Below are 23,816 nucleotides of genomic sequence, written 5' to 3'. Positions count from 1 at the left end.
TTAAATCTTCAGCCAGTCTTTCCACCCACTATATCTGTTAAAATAATGTGCTGAGACAGCAGGAATTTATTATTGGGTTTTTTTCACACAAGAAAACACCTTGAATTTTTCAGCTCTAAATCTTTTAACAGATGCATAAAGCAGTAAAGTGCTTCAGAGAAAAAATTACATATATGCTGTCAGCTCAAACAAACAATAATGTAATAAAAAGATGAAACATCAGCTGTTGAACTAGTTCTTAATTTGGTTCAGATTTTTAGTGTGACGTTCTCAGGTGTTTTTGAAGACAACAATCCAATATAATAAAACCTACAAAAGGCAACAGACTAAGTAGGAAAATAAGTTACTGTTACTCAGGATACCATTAAAATAGTAGTCCAGGAAAACTGGATTGCCCAAAGGTCGGAGAGTCTTTTAACTTCAAATTTGAGAGATGTCACTAGCAATTGAAAAGTGTTACTATTTGATAGGTATTCAATGGCTTTTATGCAATGAGTTGGTTTCTAGTAAACTAGTGTCCACATCACAAAACTATTGGAGCTCCCTCAATATAAGTGAGAATGAGCTACTAGAAGGATGTTCTCATCAAGGAATCCTTGATTTTAGAACTCACTCCCTAAAGGTTTCCCACAGCCCCAATTTGTTGATGTTCCAAGCATGCAGCAAGGCCCATCTTTTTACCCTCATTGGTAAAGCTGTTGAGGCAGCCGTAGGTTGAGATACATTTAGAAAAAGTCCTTTACTTTATGCTGTGATTTTTAGTTTATAAATTAGGCACATAGAGCATACCAGGCGAGCCTCATCTTACGCTGCGGTTACGTTCCGCAGTCAGCGTGTAAAGCGAAAATCGCGTATAGTCAAAATTACATTGAGTGTAATGGTGGGCGGAATCACCTGCACTACAGGTACAGTATTCAAATAGTTATTTTTCTCTTTTTTGTTTTTGCCGACTGTGCAAAGCTGAATTCGCGCATGTTAAATGCGCGTAAGATGAGACTCGCCTGTAATAGATGGGTGTCTATAGATGTATTTTAAAAATTTGAAGAAATAAATAAATATTGGCCCCCGGCAGTCTCAGCAGAGAGGCCAAAGACTGCAAGAGCATGAAAATTGAACTATCATCTCACCCCTTTCATGCCAAGATTAAAGCACTCTCAGGAATCACAGCCTGCAGAAGAGCTAGTCTCCAGACAGCCTCAGTACAGGTGGCCTGCAGCAGGCGGCCCGATTGACGCCTCCAGCCAATCAGGTGGAGTGGCCAGTAGGCCAACTCTTAAGCCAGCAGCAGCAGCTTGCTGGCTGCATAATGCTCGTGTCCACCAGTATTGGTGGTAATCTTCTGCATTACCTAATTTTTGCTGCAGCTCCTGCCTTGCATCTGTCACATCCCTGCCTTGAACCCCTCCTTGCCTGCTACTCTGCTTCCTCCAGTTCCTGACTGCTAGGTTGACCTGTGGCTCTGGCTTCTGATTCCAGCTTGACCCTTGGCTCTGGTATCCAGGTCCTGCCCATTGGCTTGACCTTTGAATCCAGTTTCCAACGGCTGATGCCTGCTCTGACCACTAGGCTAGACTGCCTTTGTCCTGGTCACCTGAAAGGCACAATGGTAGGACAACATAGGGAAGCTTGCACTGCCACTGCTGTGCCTAATAACAGTTAGCACTTTTGTATCTTACATGTTCAGAATGCTGTACAACTTTTCATGAGCTCAGCTTTTTTGCACTGTGAGTAATCTCATTAATGTCTTCTCTATGGGACAACTCAGAGGACCTGATCCAAATACCACTGAAGTCAGTGGAGAGACTCCCAATAATTTTAATGGGTTTTGGATCAGGTTCCTAATGTGTAAGGAACATTTAATATGTTAAGCACATTTGTAAGTCTTTGCAAGATTGGGCCCTGACTAATTTGTTCTGTAGATACATAGAGGATTCAGGGCTGTCAATCTGGCACCTTTCCATTTGCACTGGAAGTTAGTTTAATCTTGCTATGCCACCTACGGACATGCAAGATCTAACATACAACAGAAGACCTGCCTATGCTTCAAGCTGTGAAAACCAGAACATGAAGACCACAAAGCCCTGCATAAATACTGCAAAAAGAACTAACAAAACTGGGCAGATGCCGCCTATTTGCCTTGCCCAAAGGAGCCTTAGTTCCCAGCTGATGGATGAGGGGCAGGCAGCTGTCTCTCAGGCTGCCTGAAAAGGGAAAGAAGATTAAAAGGGGGGGGCGGGAGAGGCAGTGATCCTTAGAAGCCCCGAGAAGCTGGCCTTGCATAAGCACATTAGCTGACCTGAGTTCAACCTTGAATTTATGTTTTTTAACCACACGTACAGATATCACCCATTGACTGCAGTGGCAGTTCCACACATGGCACCATGGAAGGAGGTGGTCCTAAAACAACAAAAATAGAGTTCTGGTTTAGGGACTTTGCTTCAGTTGGAAAATAGTGATATTCAGTATTGTCTGTCATGTTAGGGGTCCGACAACGCAAGGTGATGTGTGCCTCAAATCCCCTTGAGTTCCTTTTTAATAGGACTAGAACAAATATACAGAGAACTGACACTTGAGCTAGAAATGCAGCAATGCAACTGAAGTGTGCTGAACACTAACCAGGAGGCACCTTGCAGGATCAGATCCTGCATTCCTCACTGAGGCAAAATTCCCACAGAGGACATTTCAAGTGAGTTTTGTGTTAGATACGACTGTAAGTCCCTTGAGGGATGGATGCTTTTCCTTCAGATATTGTGCAGCTCCATGCCCACATATGGTGCTCCATAAAAAAGTAATGTTTATTGTAAGGTATGGCTACAAGGTTTGTAGGATGTAATACACAATATTCTGTTCCAAAAATTCGTGTAAGCTTTATTTTAAAGTCAGATCACAAATATGTCCCCCTCCCCACATTATTTAAAAGGTGAATGTAAGTAATAAGGAATCATAATAACCACGCATTGTTTTATTCTCCTAACAGAGAAGCAGTCTATCATTACTGGTACATTTCTTGACAAAATACACGTCACCCTTCTGCCAGGTGGAGCCAGCAGCAACCAGGGCCGAGTTCAATATCAAGGGGTTCCTTTTCAACAATACAACACAGAACCATCTCGAGCCCCCACCCAGCAACCTGGGAAAATTACACACCACCCCTGGGCACCTCTGAAAGACAATACTTCCCCACTCGCAAGCACAGACTCTGAGTGTAGAAAAGAAACTTTTATTGAAGGGAGGGAAGTCACGTGACATTAATTAGGGAAAATGCCACAAGCAGGATTCATAATCATAAAACTGTGAGCAGGACACCCACCCCAGAGTGTGTGGGGCAGTGCAATCATGTTCTTGAGTTCTGCAACCAAAAGTTCCTTTTCTGTGCCCCTCTCTGCTCTCTTACCATACCCCACTCACAGTGGTTGTCCTTGGTCAGAGGGGACGCAGGGTTTAGAGGCACATCTGGGTGAGTCCAGCTCCCACCCAGGGAAGAAGATACCTTGCTTGCTCCGCCATCTGAGCACTTGCCTTGGCTGACTATGCCACCAACCGCTGCTCTTTGCCTGGCTGCCCCACCAGCTGCTGCTCCTTGCTGCTAGCTGTCCCACCAGCCGCAGTTCCTCGCTGCTTTGCTAGCCGATTGTTCTGCTCACCGTCTCACCAGCCACTCATTCACTGGCCACCTGCCTCTTTGCTGTAACCTCTGCACATCAGTCTCGTAATAATTTTCAGCTCTTTGCAGGCTGGGCAGAACACAGTCCCACCACAACTGATTTCAGCTCTAATTGAGCATTTAAAATAACAAAGAGGCTCCTAATGAAGCCTAATTAACTCTTTCTTTGAACCGTGGAGAAGAACAGATGAAACCCATCCAGGGACCCCTGGGGAGGGTCTACACCTTCTGGCTGGAATATCTGTCCCTATCCCTCTTACTTTCACAGGGTTTTGGCATTCGAGCCCCTGGCTTAACGAGGTCCTTTCAGCTGAGGTTGACCCCCTCATTTGGGACAGGTTAAGCACAGTTCTGCTCCCCTTTATTCATACAATAATGATAACATCGGTAACAGCATTTCACTACCCCTGCATTCAGTACTAAAGTGATTTGCCCAACACCAGCCAAAGCTGACTACTTTGAGCAACACACCATTTTATCTGCTGGATATCTAAGCAGAGTAGATGTGTTCATGTAAATAAAGTTTGCTCCTGAAATCTCTCCCCCTCCCAGCTAGCTGTCAAGGAAAAATTAATTTAGACCCTACTTACACACATCCATATGTAGGCAAATAAATGAAAATATGAGCCTTGCATCCTGCAAACTGATCCAACAGACAGGCCCTTGTGGATATATGAATTAAATTGAAAAATCCAGCTGAGAAAGTCCAACCATGCAATATGCCCTTAACTCTTTTTGGTTTCAAGGCGGCACTCAGTACTTCACAAAATCAGGCCCATGAAATGTTATATGAATTGGTCATAGGGATATTGAAATATACCAGCTGCACTAACTCTACACCTAAATGTGCTAAAATCATTTTATGTTTAATCTTACAAGGAGTTTTGGAATTTTCATAACTTCTCTCTCATGTTGTAACTAGTTAGACAGGCTTCGTCTTATGAGCAAAGCCCTTGCATTTCATTAAATCTCTGAAACAAACTCTTAGAAAGTTAAAGGAATTGTTAGCCAAAAACTGATTTTAAGGATTAACCAGCTACAGTATTAGGCTACATGAAGAGAGGATTATACATGTGAAAAGAAATAGAAAGAAGGATTTGAGAAGGAATGAGGCTCCATATGCAACAATAACAAAATAATAGGAGTATTAAGAATTTCACTAATTATTGCATTTCATGATTGCAATGTGTATCTGGAAGCAAATAATGTCTTGTTTCCCAGCAGGCTAGATATGCTGGGCAGAATTCCACCACTTATTGGCATACTGTAAACATTCCTTACGGTTCAGGGCACAGTTTGCTGTTTCATTCAGCTCACTATTTGAACATGAGAAACTAAGTGAAAGAAATGTAGAACAATGTTTGCAGCCAAACAAAATTAACCCTGTTCACTTTGCATTCTAACCATGTCAACGTATTCCAGCCCCAACACTTAATGTTTTGATTACAGCTTCCAATAAAGGGTTGCTTGGAAGACAAAGTCAAACAACTTAGGAAGTAAATATTGTATTTATAAAAACAATTATTACTGTTTCATCGCTGTTAAAAATTCTCAAGATGTAAAATTCTGCTCTCAGACACATCATCCTTATAGTTATTTTAAGTGACCTTTTAAAAGAAGTTGGTATGTGATAGCACTGATACTGTAGGTCAAAATAAAGCTAACGTAGGTTGCTTATTTGAAGAAGGTGGCCTTGAAATAGCAAAACATGCTGTGAGAAAAGATACTTTGGATGATTCTAGAGATGTAGATGCATCCTAAAGGTCTGAAAAAACAATGTATGTACCGCTCCAAGCTATCTGACCTTTTGTTTGGAATCCTGGATATGTAGCAGAAATACAAAATGGGAGGATTTAACTATGCCATCTGGGAATATTATAGGAGAGGGGAGAAAATCCACGGCAGGGAAATGATTGTGTCTGAACCTGAGAGACTGAACCTGAAGGTATGAAAAAAAAATTGTATAACAAGAGTGTAATATCCATTGTTATGCTTATCAGCAAAAAAAATAAATATAGTGCCCCAGAGCATGAGAAGTCTGATGGAAAGACATTCTCCCCCAAGAAACTTACAATCTCACACTAGGCATAATGCAACAACTGGAAATAACAAACAAACAGTGTTATTAGGGGAGAAAGGACAATGATGACATCAAGAAGGTCACACAGCTACTTGATACACTAGGGATTTCCTAGAAGTGAGTATTGCAAGCAAATCAGGTACAGTCAATGAAACTGCACTTTAAAACTAGGGTTTGTGTTAATGCACACTGGAAACGGTCAGTTCAGAATTAAATCTACTACAGAATTTGCAATGGTATTACAAAGAAGTACTCAGTCTTTAATTACTTGTGGCTACATTTAAGGTTTTACTTGTGAACTTGTCACCCAAACACTAATCTCAGCTGCTATATGAATCTGATAGTTTTTATAAGTTTATGGGTAAAATTTTCAAAAGCATTTAAGTGAGGAGACCATTTAAAAAAGGGATTTAGGCACTTTGGAGCCTAAGTCTCACTGAAAGTCAAAGGGACTTAGGCACTTTTGAAAATTTTATCCTACGTCCCTTCTCACATCCCACATTGGTTTGAGCAGAGACATGTCAGTTCAGATTCAAAAATGAAAGAAAGTTTTAAACTGAACCCATCACAACAGTATCTGAGCCCTACTAGGCAGCACACTTATCTTGGAGTCAATACTGACAATACCAGAGGATTATAAGGGGCACTTCACTGCTAGAGGATCAGATGTAAAACTAAGGTCTTGACTCCGTGTAGCCCTTTAAATTCCTTTGTTCTTTCTAGGTATTTATATCATGCCAATCACTGTAGTTTCTCCATGCCAAAGTTCAATTTACAAATTGTTGTACACTGTTGCTGTGTGCTGTCACCTCAAAGGTGAAGACAGGTGAAGTTAGCCCTATGTAAAGGTTGTACAGTATTTCAAGTTTGTAAAGTGCTATGCAATAAAAGACACTAAACAAACATAAAATGTTATAAAACTGATTCAATTGTAACTTACCAGGTGATTACTGCCTTATAAATGCCTACATAAAGATTATTATGTCTTGGCTAAATCTTGACTAGTTCAACAAATCAGATGACTGGTTAACTATTAGCCTGATTTACAATTAGAGTATAGAGTTGCCTTTTGAGGACCAGTCAGGGGTGAAAGTAAAATTTCTCTCTTACCTGTACAGCGGGGGAGAGGGGTCCGGCTTCATGCCCCCGACACCTCCCGGAAGGGGTGGGGCCTTGGGAAGAAGGGGCGGAGCTGGGGGGGGGTCAGCATTCCCCAGCCAGCCCATCCACGCTGTGTGGCCCGCGCCGCCAGGCAATTTAAAGAACGCAGCAATTTAAAGGACCCGGCAGGGCCGCCGATGGGGGGGGCGCAAAAGGAGCGACGGTAAAGCACTACCACAGCAGCGCTCTAAACAGGGTCCTTTAAAGTGCTGCCGTGGCAGTGCTTTAAAGTCAGCTGTACGGTCCGGTACCTGCAGCCACGTTTTACCAGTACGGCATACCGGCCCGTACCACCTTACTTTCACCCCTGGGACCAGTAGTTGCCAGACTGGATCTCCACAAAGCCCAAAGACACACAAATACACATTGTGGTTTGTTACATCTTTAGGATAGAGGAATGCCAGATTTCCACACATTTTATATTCAGTTTTTAGTTTTCTAAAGATACTGCTTTTTCTCAAAGTTCAGTTTAGCAAATTGGGATTTTAGTCATTTTTGTTGGCCACTACTTTCCGCTATCATATTAGTACAGGATATATTGTTGGTCTTAGGCCTAGGCTGCCTATGTGGTCATGTGGGTCCCTATGCACCACCGTCAAAGAGCTGGTAGCTCTTCTGCTGGAGCTGCCAACAGGCTATACACTATATGTGCTCTTCAATGGCTCTTTCTTCCTGCCTATCAATGGCCTGGTACAAAAACTGATCTTTGCTTAGCAACTCCCCGCCAACTTCACTTGCACTACTCCTGATATGTGAGCGTATCAGGAAACTGGAGTGACACGACCAAATGCCTTTCATACCGGGCACCAAGCAGCAATCACATAGCAACAACTTTTAATCTCCGCTGAACTTGACTCGATTTGAAGTCAATGGGACTCCACTGTTGCTCAGTCTCTCTGAAAATCAGGTTTCTAAACTAGGTGCCCGAACATGATTTCAGGTGCCTAACTTTAGACAACAATTTTGTGTGATTCATTTTTTTTAATTTTCATAAAGAAATAATGAAAATCCCAAAAGGTAAAAATGACATCGCTACCATATATTTCACAGGATATCCAATAAAGTTATGCAATTATACAGCTTTACAACTTGCCAAGCTGCAAGACAAGACAATTCAAAAATCAGACAGTATTACACAGACATAACATGTTAGGGTGGAGCTAACAATAATCATCACAATAATTTATATAATAAAAGACATACGCAAATAGGAAAAAAATATGGAGGGGATGAGAAGAGGGAGAGTAAAAGTGGAGAGGTCAGGTCGAATGGAAGTCTAGCATTATTTGAGCTATCTCAGAATTCTTTATCTAAATATATCAAGAAACAGGGTCCAAATTGCTTCAAATTCATATATTTGCTCTCGACATTGACACGTTATTCTTTCTTTCACTGCTAACTCAGACAGGTTTTAGCTAGCTACTCCACTGAGGGTGGCAGGTCATAATATTACGTTAGTGTTAGAAAAGAGACAAAGCCCTCATCCTTGACTAATTGGGAAATCCATATGATGCCCTTGCTCAGCCAGTTCTTCCAAATTATAGGGTTTTTCCCCAATTTCCAAGCCTAGGTTACCCCAGATAGGGGCTTTTGCATGACAATGAGGATGAAATTGGTACCTCTTAGCTAGGATAGCCCAGGTCTTTTGCACAGGCACCACTGTAAGCACCTTATTTTGCTCCATTGAACAAAAAGAGGAACCGAGCAGACCCACAGGGGCAACTGAATGCATTAATACCTGTTAATTTTCCACTCTTGTGGGTATAAGGGTGTTCTCATGCTGAAACAAATTTGACATCTGTGACATGATAAAAGCATAATAGCAATTTTGTAGGCCTGGGAGCCCAAATACTCCCTTGGCAATAGGGAGCTAGAGTTTTTAAAGTAATAGTTATGGACGTTAACAAGGACCCCACAGAGAGGCTCTAATAATGTTATTAAATTTTCTTAGAATATACACAAGCCTAGGATGAATATTGATTGTTATTGTATTAACCCTTCCACACAGGCTCAGAGAGAGAGGATGACATCTATTTGTGTCACTAGTTATTTGAGAGAATACAGGATCTAAACTTATCTTCACCAATTCATCAATGTTTCTTGGTAGTTTTATACACAGGTACTTAATTGTATCAGTTTGCCTATGGAAATTCCACTGAGAAAATGCCCCATTAAATGACCACTGCGATATTTTAAATAGTTCTGATTTTTTCCTATTTATGTTGTAACCAGATATTGCATTGTATTTTTGAATTACTTATAGGAGGGCTGGAATAGTTGTTTCCAGTTTGGATATATACAAAAGGATGTTGTCTGCACATAATGTCAATTTATACTCCATGGAACCAAATTGGATGCCTCAAGTATCTGGATGAGCCTGTATAGATATTGCCAGGGGATCAAGAGCCATATCAAAAAGTAGTGGAGACAGGGCACCTTTGCCTAGTCCCTGGAAAAGAGTGAAGGTATTCAAGGTCACACTGTTGGCTGTGATGCGAGAGGTTGGGTGAGAATATAATAGTTGGATCCAAGAACTAAATATGGGTTCAAATCCAGATTTCTGTTGGGTATAAAACTTCTAGCCCACTCTGTCAAAAGCCTTTTCTGCATCTAAGGCTAATACAGTTTCTGTTTGGAGTCATCATATTTCACTGATATAATATCAATAAATTGTCAAAGGTTATTAGAGTCATGACAGCCTTTCACAAACCCGACTTGATCAGCATGTATGATAGAACCCAAAACTTTCTCCAATCTCATCACCAGAACTTTTGCCAATATTTTGACATCACTATCAAGTGAAATTGGCCTATAATTGGAACATAGTGTGACCTCTCTTCGTGGTTTAGGAACAACTGATATTAGGTTTTCCCTCAGCATAGAGAGAAGGATGCCTTCTAGGAGTAACTCATTAAACATTTTAAGCATCTTGTCAGACAGGAGGTCAAGATAAATGTCTATAGAATTGAGCAGCAAAGCCGCCTGGCCTGGGGGCTTTCACCACTTTCATATTCTTAATCTCCTCAATTAATTCATCCTCCATTAGAGGTGCATTGAAGTTTCTATGTTGGGCTGCAATAATATAATATTTTTGAAGAATTAATCCAAAACATCTGTGCAGGGGTTTGTGTCCAATTTGTACAAATCTTTATAAATTTAAAGAACTTATTTATATCTTTAGGTGATGTACATAATTTGCCATATTTATCATGAAGGGCCATGATTCTACATACAGACGTCTTATGTCTTAGTCAGTATGCCAGCAATTTGCCAGCTTTTTTCACCCATTTCCCAGAAGTACTGCCTCAGTCAAACTAGTCGGCAACAGAATGTGAAAGTTTTGGCCAGAGGAATTAGTCATCCCCCAAGAGGAAATCAGATGTTAATTCTTAATGAAAAAAATAACACCAACTCAGAATGGCTTATACTTAGTATCCCATATGAAAGAAGGTAGCTAGAGTGACTTATCCACTAGCCTACACACATTCTTTTGTCAAGAAATAATGAGACTTTTCAGGTGTTAAGACAACCACCAGAGGGAGATAAACCCTTTGAAAGTATAGGGATTTCTCTAGGATTTCTCCAAGCTCTAGAATTCCAATAACTTGGATTTCTGGAAATAGCAGTCTCTATGGTATTCCAATACCAGTAAAGCAATGTAGGATCCCTTTAGGAAGGAAGATCCTTTATTATGCAAAATCATTATCATGAACCCTTACTGTGTTCATTGTTATCCCTAGGTAGTGCAGGATGATGGCTTCTTTGGAACAAGTGTTTGTTAGACCTCTGCTCAAAAATCTTTCTGGCTACTGACAAACTCCCTGCCTCAAATCTTCCCTTTTTTTGAAGAAGGTTCAGCTGATGACTCCAGCAATATATAGAATCCTCAGGTTTCCTTGATACTCACAACTCAATTTCAGGTCTGGTTACCTGCATGTGGGTGCAAACTGATGGGGTAAACAAACCCCATGCTGGGCAAGAATGGGTTAAAAGAGCTGCTTTGGGCTCAGCCAGCCCAGCCCCGTCCCATCCCACCACACCTGCAAGAGATGCATAGACTGGCGGAGGAGCTAAAAGGGAGCAGAACAGCTCCCTTGGGGGCAGACTAGGGAAGAGAAAGGACCTCTACTTGAAGCTCCTGAGAAAAAGACTAAGGGAAGGCAGGATCTCTTCCTCAACAACTGCCTGAAGGTCCTTCCCTGAGGGAAGGGAGAACCTGCTTCTGTTACACCCGAAGAGGGAGCCATTTCTCCCTTTCACCTCCTAACCCAGTTTATTTGTGTTGATTCCCCATATTTTGTTTATGGACTACCCTGAAGGGGAGAGACTTGAAACTGACCCGGATGGAGGGCCAAGACATAAGAGGAGGCAGCCGCCACCCTAAGAAGCGGAGAGATACCATGCCATGCTCAGCTGTGAAGAGATGCTAAGTTGGTGAGTGACCCCCCCTTCATAGCCTCCTGTGATAGACTGAAAACTTTGGACAATAGTGGGGTGATAGGATATGGCCCAGGTAGGGCAGCGTTAAAGTGTCATGGGTGTCAGACCCTTGTGTTGCTCTCTAAAGGCCCTGGGCCAGAGCCCAGTTGAGTGAGAGTGCCCAGGCTCCCCTACCAAACCCCACCCCCCACGTGTCAAAGGGCCTCAACCCTGACCACTAGGCAGTGCTCCCCACAAGTGAGGACTATCACCACTTGCTGAAGAATGTGGGCATCTTTTCCACCCCGGCAGAGAGGGGAGACTGATGGACCAAGATGTCAAACAACCTTGGACTAGAAGACATTGGCTCTTAGGTCAGGTGAGATGGACCTAGACCATCTACTTAAGGGGATGATAGAGAACCAGCAGCAGCAACCGGCAGTCCAGCAGCAGCAACAACTGGTCTGGGACTTCGGGGCACAACAGCAGGAACAGCAGCAACATGTGGTCCAACAGGTCATGGCCCTTGGCTTCCCCCAGGACTTCCCTCCCAGGGGATATAAGTCCGAGCCTGGGCGCCCCACCTGTACCTGTGAAACTCACAAAGATGAACCCAGAGGACCATCCAGAGGCTTTCTTGGTAACGTTTGAATGGTGGCAACGGCAGACCAATGGTCACCTAACCAGTGGGCCATCCTGCTGGCATCTTACCTGACAGGACCAGTCCAGGCCACATATCGGGGACTGGATGCAGCATCAGCCCACGACTATGCCTAGGTGAAAGCAGCCATACTGGACTATCTCAACATCACAGAGATTCCAAGGGTGGAGAGGGAATGCCCTGGGGAGCCCAGCCTTATGCAGTTGCCCAGAAACTAAAGGACCGGTTTTGTTCAATATCTTCATAAATGATCTGGAGGATGGTGTGGATTGCACTCTCAGCAAATTTGCGGATGATACTAAACTGGGAGGAGTGGTAGATACGCTGGAGGGGAGGGATAGGATACAGAAGGACCTAGACAAATTGGAGGATTGGGCCAAAAGAAATCTGATGAGGTTCAATAAGGATAAGTGCAGGGTCCTGCATTTAGGATGGAAGAATCCAATGCACCGCTACAGACTAGGGACCGAATGGCTAGGCAGCAGTTCTGCAGAAAAGGACCTAGGGGTGACAGTGGACGAGAAGCTGGATATGAGTCAACAGTGTGCCCTTGTTGCCAAGAAGGCCAATGGCATTTTGGGATGTATAAGTAGGGGCATAGCGAGCAGATCGAGGGACGTGATCGTTCCCCTCTATTCGACACTGGTGAGGCCTCATCTGGAGTACTGTGTCCAGTTTTGGGCCCCACACTACAAGAAGGATGTAGATAAATTGGAGAGAGTCCAGCGAAGGGCAACAAAAATGATTAGGGGTCTAGAGCACATGACTTATGAAGAGAGGCTGAGGGAGCTGGGATTGTTTAGTCTGCGGAAGAGAAGAATGAGGGGGGATTTGATAGCTGCTTTCAACTACCTGAAAGGGGGTTCCAAAGAGGATGGCTCTAGACTGTTCTCAATGGTAGCAGATGACAGAACGAGGAATAATGGTCTCAAGTTGCAATGGGGGAGGTTTAGATTGGATATTAGGAAAAACTTTTTCACTAAGAGGGTGGTGAAACACTGGAATGCGTTACCTAGGGAGGTGGTAGAATCTCCTTCCTTAGAGGTTTTTAAGGTCAGGCTTGACAAAGCCCTGGCTGGGATGATTTAACTGGGAATTGGTCCTGCTTCGAGCAGGGGGTTGGACTAGATGACCTTCTGGGGTCCCTTCCAACCCTGATATTCTATGATTCTATGATTCTATGACCTGTGCTGGCGGTGGTTGAAGCCAGAGTTGCAGTGTGGAGTTGAGGTTGCCAAGCTCATCCTGGTGGAGCAGTTCGCTCACATACTCCCATCCAGAGATAGGGACTGGGTGCTTAAACACCAGCCAGAGGCCCTAGCTGACGCAGTCCGACTAATGGAGAATTATTTAGCAGTGGAGACAGCCCTAACTGCTGTGCCCAAGCAGTGGCCAGAGGCCAAGGGAGCGCCCAACTAGGGGAACTGAGCAGACAGGGTGGCTCCTGAAGCACCAGCCTCTAAGGGGCCCATTGTCCACCAAGCCCAGGACTAGGAGCCGGTAGGAAACCCCAGCCCCTCTGACCCAAGTCCAGACAAAGGTCCTTGGGACGCATGTGGACTCCCGCACCCAAAGGCCAGGAGGAGGAACCAGGCATGGCTCCTAGGGAAGGGTCCCCTGAAATACCAGGCCCTGGCCAGTGATCCTTTGGCCTACCACAGGTGTGCTTTTCATGTAGTCGCCCAGGTCACTGGTATCACGAATGCCCCTATATGTACTAAGAAGAAAAGGAGTACTTGTGGCACCTTAGAGACTAACAAATTTATCTGAGCATAAGCTTTCGCTCAAATAAATTTGTTAGTCTCTAAGGTGCCACAAGTATGCCTTTTCTTTTTGCGAATAGACTAACACGGCTGCTACTCTGAAACCTATATGTAGTGAGGCCATGGACAAAGTGAACAGCAGAAATCCATGCCCAAAAGCACACTCCAGCAAAAGTAATGGTCCCTGTGCAGATAAACAGGACTGAGGTAACAGGTCTACTGGATTCTGCGTGTGAATAGACCCTAGTCCAGGACAACTTGGTCCCAAACCTTGAAGCCCCCGGGGAGACTATCTTCCTGCATGTATTTATAGAGATGTTAAACCCTATCCCAAAGCACATGTGCAGCTTACTATAAGGGAGAACACAAAGTCCCTTGTAGTGGGGCTGGGCTCAGAACTAGCTTACTCTGCATTCTGGGTTGGGCTTGGGAAAATTTCTCCAACGTATTCAGGAGGTTTAACCCAACTCCAGTGACCCCAGAGGAAATAGCCAGTCATATGGGTCCCAAAGCACTGTCCAGTTTTGCATAGACCTCAGAAAGATCAATAAAAAGAAAAGGAGTACTTGTGGCACCTTAGAGACTAACCAATTTATTTGAGCATGAGCTTTCGTGAGCTACAGCTCACTTCATCGGATGCATGCAATCTCCAAATTTGATGCCTATCCAATGCCCCGAGTAGATGAGCTATTAGAGTGGCTGGGTAAGGCCTGGCATATCACCACTTTAGAGATACAGACTTCATAAGGATCACAGGGAGGATGAAACCTTAATTGGGTGTATGACCAACTGCCAGTAGTTAATGGGGAAGTGATAGATCCTCAATGAGTGGTGCAGTACCCCTGATGTGAGCTCCAGGGGGAGCAACTGTACTGGCAAGAGAAAGACTGGCTGACGGGAAGTTTGGTCACAACTCCTCATTCCCTGGCATAAGCCAGAGCAGGAAAAGCCCACCAAAATGCTGACTGTTTCTCCAGGGGAGTGGAGAGGGTTACAATCCAGTGGCCCTGGCTCCGGCTTCTAAAGTTCCATCTGGAGTGGGAGGGCTCAGGCTCCCCTATCAAAACCCCTCCTCTATATGACAAAAGGCCTAAGTCCTGACCACTAGGCAATACTCCCCACAAGCAAAGACTATCACACAAACCCATGCCCAAGGGGAACATAAATTGGTAAATCTCTGCAGTGAACCATGCAAAATTTTCCAGCTACGTTTTCATTTCTCACAGTCATTTGTTCCACATTGCTGTGAGCTCTTTAAAATGCAATTGTACACTGAAAAGTTACCCTGTAAAAATGGCATTGCAAAGACATGTATCTCAATCATTCCAGACTGAATATGCTTAGTTTACAAGTAAAAAGATTTTTAACTGTCAACATTAGCCTGAGTTCAAGAGTTCTTCCCCAATGCCACCAATAACAAACGGCTACAGACCAAATTCTGTCCTTTGTGACACTTGCACCGTCAGCTGTAACTAGCAGCAACTTAATAAACAATCCTGTTGATGATGTACGGAGAGAAGAGTGCATTTCTTTCTCAGTTATGATAGCTCTGCAGGACCAACAGAAGTAAATGCCAGTAAAAAATTGTTTTTACCACTAAAGTCGGCAGATATGACTCTGAATATGTACATGGAGCAGATCTGTTGAGTCAGAAAGTGCCAGTTTCACATTTTTACTATGAAAACTGAGGCTCAGTAAGAGAGGTAGATAACTGTACATGCTATTGATCATGCCTGCACGCTATGTCTCTACACAGCATTGGGTACATTCCTGAAGGTCAGCATCTCATTCTAAAACCTAGGCTCTGGCGACACTAGAGAACTTACAGCGGCACCAATGCAGCTGCACCGATGCACCAGAGAAGCTGCAAGCTGTTGTAAGATCTCTGTGTAGCTGCTCTAAGCCGATGGGAGAGAGCTCTTCCGTTGGCTTAATTACTCCAGCCCTTGCAAGCGGCGGGAGCTATGTCGGCAGGAGAAGCTCTCCCATCGACATCGTGTTGTCAACACCGGCAATTAAATCAGCATAAATTATGTCGCTCAAGGGGATGGCTAATTCACACCCCTGAGCAACATAACTTACGTTGACTTAAGCTGTAGTGCAGCCCAAGCCTTAGAAAGGATTCTCTTCTTTTGTCAGTAATCTAAACAAGATATATCTAGGATACTATTTATGAGACTTCAACAGTTGAAGCTTATATGGGCATTAATTGGAGAGAGATTTTCTCTACATGGTGACGTTCTTTAAATTCCTTCAAAAATACAAATGCTGTGAAATATGATGCTAGCATTCTCTTCCTCCTCTGTTTTCTCCAAAATATTCAAGTAGCCAAGAAATGAATTCAGTTCCAATTGTTTTATCTCAGCAATCTCCCCTAAAGTGGCCCAAATTACACTGTGTTGCATGCACAGCTCCTCCCGCTGAAGTCAATGGGAATCGCAAATACATACCCAGGGCCACAATTTGACTCTGAGCATTTCCTTGTCCATTAAAATCTTTATTTTTACAAACATAAGCACAACAAAAACAACAAAGAAATCTGTGAAACACAGTGTGGCAGTTCAGCAGCCCGTGACCAAGTTTTGAGAACCAGAATGTAATGACTGCAAAGGTTGACAAAAAAGTCAGTTATGCTTTTCTGACGCTGTTACTCAGAGAAAAATAGAAAGGACAGATAATTAAGCCTCTGCCAAGATTAAAGGATATGAAATTTTCAGTGGGAGAATCTCATAGAAGCACAGAAGCACAGTGCATTTATGGTGGCTTCTCTAACCGCACCAAAGCTATCAAAAAGTTGTATGTGTTTCTTTTAACAAGCATAAGGAAGTCTGGGTTAAGCAAATTAACGTCTCTGGTAATTTTGGAAGAGTCTTCTAAGCACAGTGAACAGAAGCTGAGCGCTCTATACTGATGTAAGAGTTTCTGTAGAAATCTGGCAGACATTCTTACCCTGTTCATGTGAAGGAGGAGCTTCTTTTTCATATGTAGAGTGGTTATGAACTTCTGCAGCAGTGTGTGTGTGTGTGTGTTAATGTCCATGTAATAATTGAACATAGAATCTCAGACACACTCAAGTCCTATCTTGAACAAGTTGTGCTTAGGTCTGCAGATGTTGAGGATTCTGTCTCTTCTTTACACTTTTGAGAACACTTGGTATAGTATGTCATGCCAGTAACTTACTAGTGAATAATAATTTCCAGTTCCAACACAGACTCTTGGAGAATCCAGGTGTCCTGATGAGTCTGGGACTCCGGTAATATAATGTCCAATATGGAGACAGATAAATAGTCTCTTAATAGAAGTGGCAGGCTTCCATGTTGTTGAGGAAAATATGTACAAGCTGTTGCAACTTGTGAAGCTTTTACTTTATTAGGGAGTTTTCTCAGTCTTCAATTTAAAGGATAGGAAAGTTTGAATCTTTAACAAAGAGTTTTTCTCCTAACCATTTGTTTGTTAGCTCCTATTTAACTCAGCCCCCAACAGAGTTTGAAACAGACTACAAATCCTTTGTCTCCTCTCAATGGCTCAAGTTTTAGTCTCCCTTCTGATGTCTTAAGACTACTTCTCCAGTCTTTCTGGAAGTCCTCATGCAAAAACAGGGTAGACTAGACCACAAATTTCTAACATTGAAAATGATCAGAAGAAAATAAAACTTTCTATCCCCTTTGCCAATGTAAAAGAAAAAAAGGGTGCACAGATTTTTTTTCTTTTGCAATTTGCCTTTAAGATTGCTTCTAAATGTCATAGTGGATTGTGAGCAGCAAGACCCAACAGTCAGAACTACAGTCTGAGACAGGAGTCAAGAGTCAGCTGTGTCAGGATACCAGGGGGTCAGAGGCAAGAAACAAACTGGAGGCCAGGAACCACAAGTCAGATGCCAGGAACCAAGCCAGATCAGGATGCCAGGAAATCAAGCAGTAGAGGCAGGAAGCACAAGGCACACAATCCAGACCAGGGTAGAACCCAGTTATTCAGACAGCTTCCTGTTCCTGCTGCTGGCATAAGTAGCGCCAGTGGGCCAATCAGCCGCTCTGAGGCTCCACCAACTGGACCTCAGGGGCAGAGCCTCACAGAGGGGCTAGGCTTCATGGGTCCCAGGTAAGCCATTGTCAGCAGACTGCCAGGTGGAGGGTTGGAGTGTGGCTGCTCCCATGAACCCTGTGTTCCAGACCCATGAGTCATGACACTAAATCTGCTAGACTGGTAGCTGAAGAAAGACAGTCTACACAGTCCCTACTGTAGGAAATCAAAGACCTTGGCCTGTGTTTCTTACATGGCCATGTGTACAGCATTAATCCAACCCATTCAACTTTTCCCCAAGCATTAGAGAGATTAAAATCACTACTTCGGGGGAAGTTTACTCAGTCCATGGTCTGATAACAAGCCACTTATCAAATAGTAACAGTTTTCAGTTCAGAAGCAGAGGGCATATATGGTTGGTGCACAGTAACTCCTACCACTCACTGTACAAGCTATGCAGAAAATGCTCAGTAATAAAGAGAGTGAAAAATAGAGTTTCTCCTTGCTGCTAAGGCTAGTATCTTCCATGAGGCATCAAAAGTCTACAGCCAATTCCAAAGGACAATTTTTTTTTCAGATATGTACATAAATCACTAAACTAGGGGCAACCTTTTTTCCTATTTTTCACTCTCTCCGTGATTGTAGTAATTTAACGCACGCAGGACTGCTTTCTCAGAATTCCCATTAATTCATTACTTGACACTTTGTAGTCAGAGGACAGAAATCACAGTATTGCCACACCAAAAGTTCAAAAATCATGAGTCAGACCTTCCACACAAAATCATACGATTAAAAAATTTCTCGTGATTTTGGGGTCAAAGATTTGGTCTGTCTTTTGATTTTTGAACACCCTCTCCCTGCCCCTAACATCTGTGTGACAATTACAGTGTTACTAACTCTCCCGAGTTAAGAGACTAACACGATTTTTTGTTCCCATTGCAGGAGATCTCTCTGGCCTACTGAGAACAAATCTCACAGATTTGTATAAAATACTGCTTGATGTTATGGAGCTTACAGCTTCTCCCCAACTCAAAAATTCTAATACTATGCCCCCTAGCCCCAAATCTGCCCATCTCCCAGCCCAGCAATCAATTATGCACATACCCTGCCTCACATCTTTCCTGGCCTGGTGTTGCAGGGATAGAGAGGGAAGGAGAGAAAAACAGAGAGCGAACTGACCGATTTTTCCTGGGAGAAGAGTTGCTTGACTCTTACTGTGCCCTCTTCATCCACCCCTACCCAAAACTCCTCACAGCTCTGAGAGGGGGCAGGGGAAGAGTAGCTTTGCCTGTTTCCTGCAACAGTTCTAATTGGCTGCTCTTCCCCAAAAGGTGGGGGCATGAAGGAAGGCAGCCAATCAGAGGAGAGTTTCTCATTGTAATAATCTTTGTACAAAGTATGCCTTGTGAGGTATCATTTGAAAACACATAATTTGCTGGTCAGTACTGTCATGGTGAAATATATGTAGCAACAATGTATATGAAGTTATAAGATTCCTCTGTATGATGTTATTAGCACATGTTCCAAACCCCACAGTCCTGCCCCAGACAGAAGTCGCCAGAAAGGTCTGTCCTAAACAAAGGAATGTAATTTTGCCTTAATTTGCATTTAAGCAGTAAACAGAGTCATCAAGAAGAAAGGGGAAAGGGAAGAAACAAAAGGAAACCTGCATGTAAGCATACACAGGTGAAAAAACCCAGCAGGGAACATCCTTCCACACAGATTCTTTGTCTCCTGGGTCTAAGCTGGAAATGGAGGGGCAAACACCCCAAGACACCCCTCCAATCTCTCCCTGTCCATCTAATTATTTGCACCTGAGAAGACAAAAGAAGCAGCCACTGGGCTCTGGGGGAAGGGTCCTGACCTAGAGGTTTGGTCAGTAATGCTGCTGAAAGCACGTGGTGAGAAATTTTGCTTTAAATCTAATACAGTTTGTTAAGATAAGCACTAGAAAGCATATTATCTTTATTTTTCTTGTAACCATTTCTGAGTCTTATGCCTTATTACTTGTACTCACATTGTAGTTAATAAACTTGTTTATTGTTTTATCTAATCCAGTGTGTTTAAGTTAAAGTGTCTAGGTCACTCTATTTAAGGTAATAAATTGGTGTATATTGTTCCCTTAAAGGAATAACAAATTTAATACATTTGAACCCATTGTCTGGGCACATACCCTATCCACACCCACAGCTTCCAGAATGGTTAAATGCTGGGGGATTTTTTCCTTTTGAATGGTCACTTCACTCTGTCTCTCTTTCAGCTGTCCCAGAAACCTGGTTCCAAGACTGGTCAGTATTTGTACTTGCTTCAGTTTTGTTTCCAATGTTCCTTTTGAAGAGGCCTGTGATGAGGTATACAAACTCCACACTGGAGAGCAAGGGGTTAAGGAGCAGCTCTGGGCCCAGGCAGTCCTGCCCAGACACACTTGCAGGGCCTGCAAAAGCTGGAGGTGGGGCTTTAAAAAGGGGCACAGATCAGCTCAGAGGCAAGCAGTGGAAGGAAGCAGAGGGCTGCTCTGAGAGGAACATATTGCCCAGGAGCTCACTGCCTGAGACCTCACAACACAGATCTGTGCAAACCTACAAATGAGAGGCTGGTGACTGAATGTGCAGCTCAGAGACTAGACCGTAGGGATTACTTCCATGTAGCAAAAGGAGACGGGGGTAGGAAGTGGTCTGGGGGGGAGGGTGGCTGCTTAGCACCCCAAGGTGCTAAGTGGAGCTGCCCACCATTGGGCTGTGGACCAGAGCCCAGTGGAAAGGGCAGGGTCGGGGCTCCCTACCCACTCTGAGAGGACATTGCAACAACAAAAGCCTTCAGCCTGGGTGAGAGCTGGAAAAGAACTTGACTCTTCAAGGGCCCATGCCCAAAATCCCTGTGCTAAAGGGGAGGACTGGAAATCCTTGTGGTGGGGTGTTGAAGAACAGGACCGTGTTTCAATGAAGAGACAAGCTGACAACCCTCGTCTGACCACTACGTAGCACTTTAAGTGGTTGTGCGCTTTCTACAAGGCCCTATGTCTAGGCAAATGCCTCTTCTCAGGAGAAACATTTAGCAAATGCTTCCTATTCTGTTTTAATTTACTATTGTTCAGAGCAGGATGCTACACATGGAGCAACCAGACGTCCCGATATTAGGGGCTGTGTCTTATATAGGCAACTATATCCTTGCCCTCCGAAAATAAAAGTGTCCTGATTTTTCACATTTGTTATCTGGTCACCCTAGCTACACCCTAACTTTTCCCTCTCCTTAAAATAAAATGGGAGTTTGAAGAAGATACAATGATTTAGTCAAAAGACTACTAGAAAGTTAAATTAGAAGGCTTTACACGTTTTCTTTAAAATATGGTTTTTCATTGTATAGATTGCCACTGGTAGTTTTCTGATTGACTCTGGGTCATGAAATATAGTAGTTTTGTTAATATTAAAAGGTGAGACTGTCTAGTACCTCTAAGAGGCACAGAACAAAATTTTCAGTACAGACGGAGGAGGGGGCTAAGGCACCTTTAAGCCACCTTTGCATAGTCCTGCTCTGAATCTGTTTCAAGGACTGGAGCGCCCCACTCCCGACATATTTTAGACAAGCTGCCACTGCCTCCCAGCCAGGCTCTCACAGGCAGAAGTGTCTCTGTCCTGCTCCCCAGCGGCTACCAGGGAGAGTGGCCAAACGTGGTGGGGGGAGGTGTGGGGAAAGAAGGACAAAGCCCTCCCCCCCCCCCCGACCCACAGGTAGCAGGTAACGTGGAGCAGGGAAAGCTGGCAGCCCTGGGTTGGGCGCAGGGAAGGGGGGGAATCATTGGGCAGGGAAGACATATCTGGCGGTCAGGTGTCCTCCCCTTTAGATTGTATGGAGAGGCACAAGTTGTCTATGCCTGGAGGAGTAGCCAGCGAGAAGGGAGTTGATTAAAAGAAGGCTCAGCTGGGCAGGAATAGGTGGGAGCCTATAAAACCCAGGAACTGAGAACAGATAGGACTGCAGGGAGGTAGTCTGCAGTCACTCCCTGGAAAGTGGGAGGAGGAAGTTGATTTGGAACTGGTACTCCCAGAGAAGGTGGGAGAACAAGGAAGAGTAGGGAGAAGTCCAAGGAAGGAGCTGTTGGGGCTTTTAACCATTTTGGGGCTTTTTGGTTGTTGTTTTATCTTTCACCCTCCATCTTAGTCCACCTTCTTGTCAAAGTTGGTGCCCTTTTTAGGTGCCTATTTTTCTGATTGGTTAAAGTTTAAGCCTAATCTACCTAGCAACAGTAAAGGCAGGAAAGTGTCATCTGAGTCTCGGTTATTCTGCCTAGTGACAGAAAGTTATATAAAGGGGTTGCACACACTGTCAGGTGCGGTCTGCTCAGGAGGCAGCCCATATTCGGTTCAACCCATGTCTGTGCTCGAGTCATGCAATGGAGGAAGACGAACATTATCAAAACACCTCTATTTACCTTGTTGTCCATCATCAAGGAGGATCTCCTGTTCCATCTCAAGTTCCTGATTCCGGTACCTGTCCTCAGGGTCCTGACCTGAGTTACCTGAGAAGCAAGACAGACGAGAGCATTGTGAGCCATCTACTCTGAGCTCCTGTCACTCCTAGAGACTGAGTAACGTTGACATTTTATTTGTGTTGTGCCCATATTGGTTAGGGGTTGGTTCTGGGCTTCAAGCCCACGGTACTTGTAAAACCACTGAGCTGTTTTACTCTGTTTCATGCTTTATTGCCCTTTTCCCTGTCTTGTCTTACTTATCTCTTAATAAACCCTCCTGCCTGTTTTCACCATTTAAAACAAGTAAGTTTCATTTGACCTGCGGCTAATAGGTGATAGATCCTACAGAGGAATTGATCCTTTGGGAGGTGGGGTCCTTAAATCCAACCTCTTCTGATAACAGAGCAGTGAGGGCTGAAGGGGAAGAGCCCAGAACTACTGAGCTGAGGGTCCCTGAACTGGAAATCGCAGTAGAGAGTGGGCCCAGGTTCCCATACTGGCCACTGGGGAAGTGGCATCATTAGGGCAGCACAGGAGAAGCCTGCCTGGGACTGTTTACATAGAAAGATTTTGGGGTAACCCTAGAAAGGGGAAATATGGATGATGACCCAGCCAGAAGTCTGAGTCATGAAGAGTACACTGCAGTTCTTGAGGTGAGGCAGGTCCACAGGGTGAGAGGACAATAGGTGAGGCACCACCTGAAGAAGGCAACACCAACTGGCAGAGCTAATCCTCAGGACAGCCAGGAGGAGGTGCCACAGTGGTGAATGGACTGCCATGACACACCCCTGTATAGTGCTCTGGTCCTTTTATGCAGCGTAAAGGGTCTGTAGTAGGAGTGGATATCTCTTCTCAAATTGTGGGCCTCTGATGATTTTAAAAAATTGTGAGTAATGACAGAGGAGGCAGGGAATCTGAACAAACAAAAAGGATATAAACAAATTACACATTTAAATAGACAAGCTGTTGGAGACAAAGAAAAATACAACAGAGCAGAATCTGGTGTTTAAAGTCTACACTATCTTTCTGAGGTTGTTCACTCATTGAAAGACATAAACTAAAACCTCAGTCAAGGCTCAAGAACCTCTTTATAAAGTTCTGTTGTCACATTTTCAAAATGAGGAATTTATTCTCTAGTAGCATTGATATGACAAAGGCAGCCTTTGCTTTTTTTCCAAAGCTCTGGCTCAGCTTGCCAGCGACATAATGTGAATGAGAGGCCGGAATTGTTAATGGACAAAGAGTGCGTGCGTGCATGTTTATTCTTTTCTATTCTCAGATATGTCATACCAATTTTATGATCCTGCAAAAGAGAATCTTTGGCTCATATTGGTTAGGAAACAGAAATTCCTTGCATAATATAGTCATTAACTAATAAGACTAAGAATTACTCAACATAAACCCTGACCTACAAGTATTGGAACTAATTATGCCTTGATGTTAAGATCTTGTTCATTCAAGGATGGTTTTTAAACTGACATGAGTTTATTTTCCATCACTTATCTGGATTCTTTTTAAACAATTGTTGGAGGAACATACTTGGCTCTCAGAGTGGAGAAGGAAGGCTAGAAGGAAGACTG

General features: G+C 43.7%; 1 protein-coding gene and 1 long non-coding RNA gene across 2 annotated transcripts in view; both read right to left on the bottom strand.

Annotated features, from left to right (window-relative positions):
- The window catches only part of LOC141987256 (uncharacterized), a 309,719-nt gene that overhangs the window by 221,253 nt on the left and 64,650 nt on the right, over window positions 1–23,816 (bottom strand). The window lies entirely within an intron of this gene.
- The window catches only part of LOC141987254 (uncharacterized), an 85,645-nt gene that overhangs the window by 16,770 nt on the left and 45,059 nt on the right, over window positions 1–23,816 (bottom strand). Inside the window, exon 3 of the mRNA XM_074952434.1 lies at window positions 22,198–22,284. Within this exon, the coding sequence (XP_074808535.1) occupies window positions 22,198–22,284 (87 nt within the window). The remainder of the gene's footprint in view (window positions 1–22,197; window positions 22,285–23,816) is intronic.

Source organism: Natator depressus, chromosome 5, assembly GCF_965152275.1.
Source record: "Natator depressus isolate rNatDep1 chromosome 5, rNatDep2.hap1, whole genome shotgun sequence".
NCBI lineage: Eukaryota > Metazoa > Chordata > Testudines > Cheloniidae > Natator > Natator depressus.
Note: the sequence above shows the minus strand (reverse complement) of the source record. Positions and strands in the feature narration are given on the sequence as shown.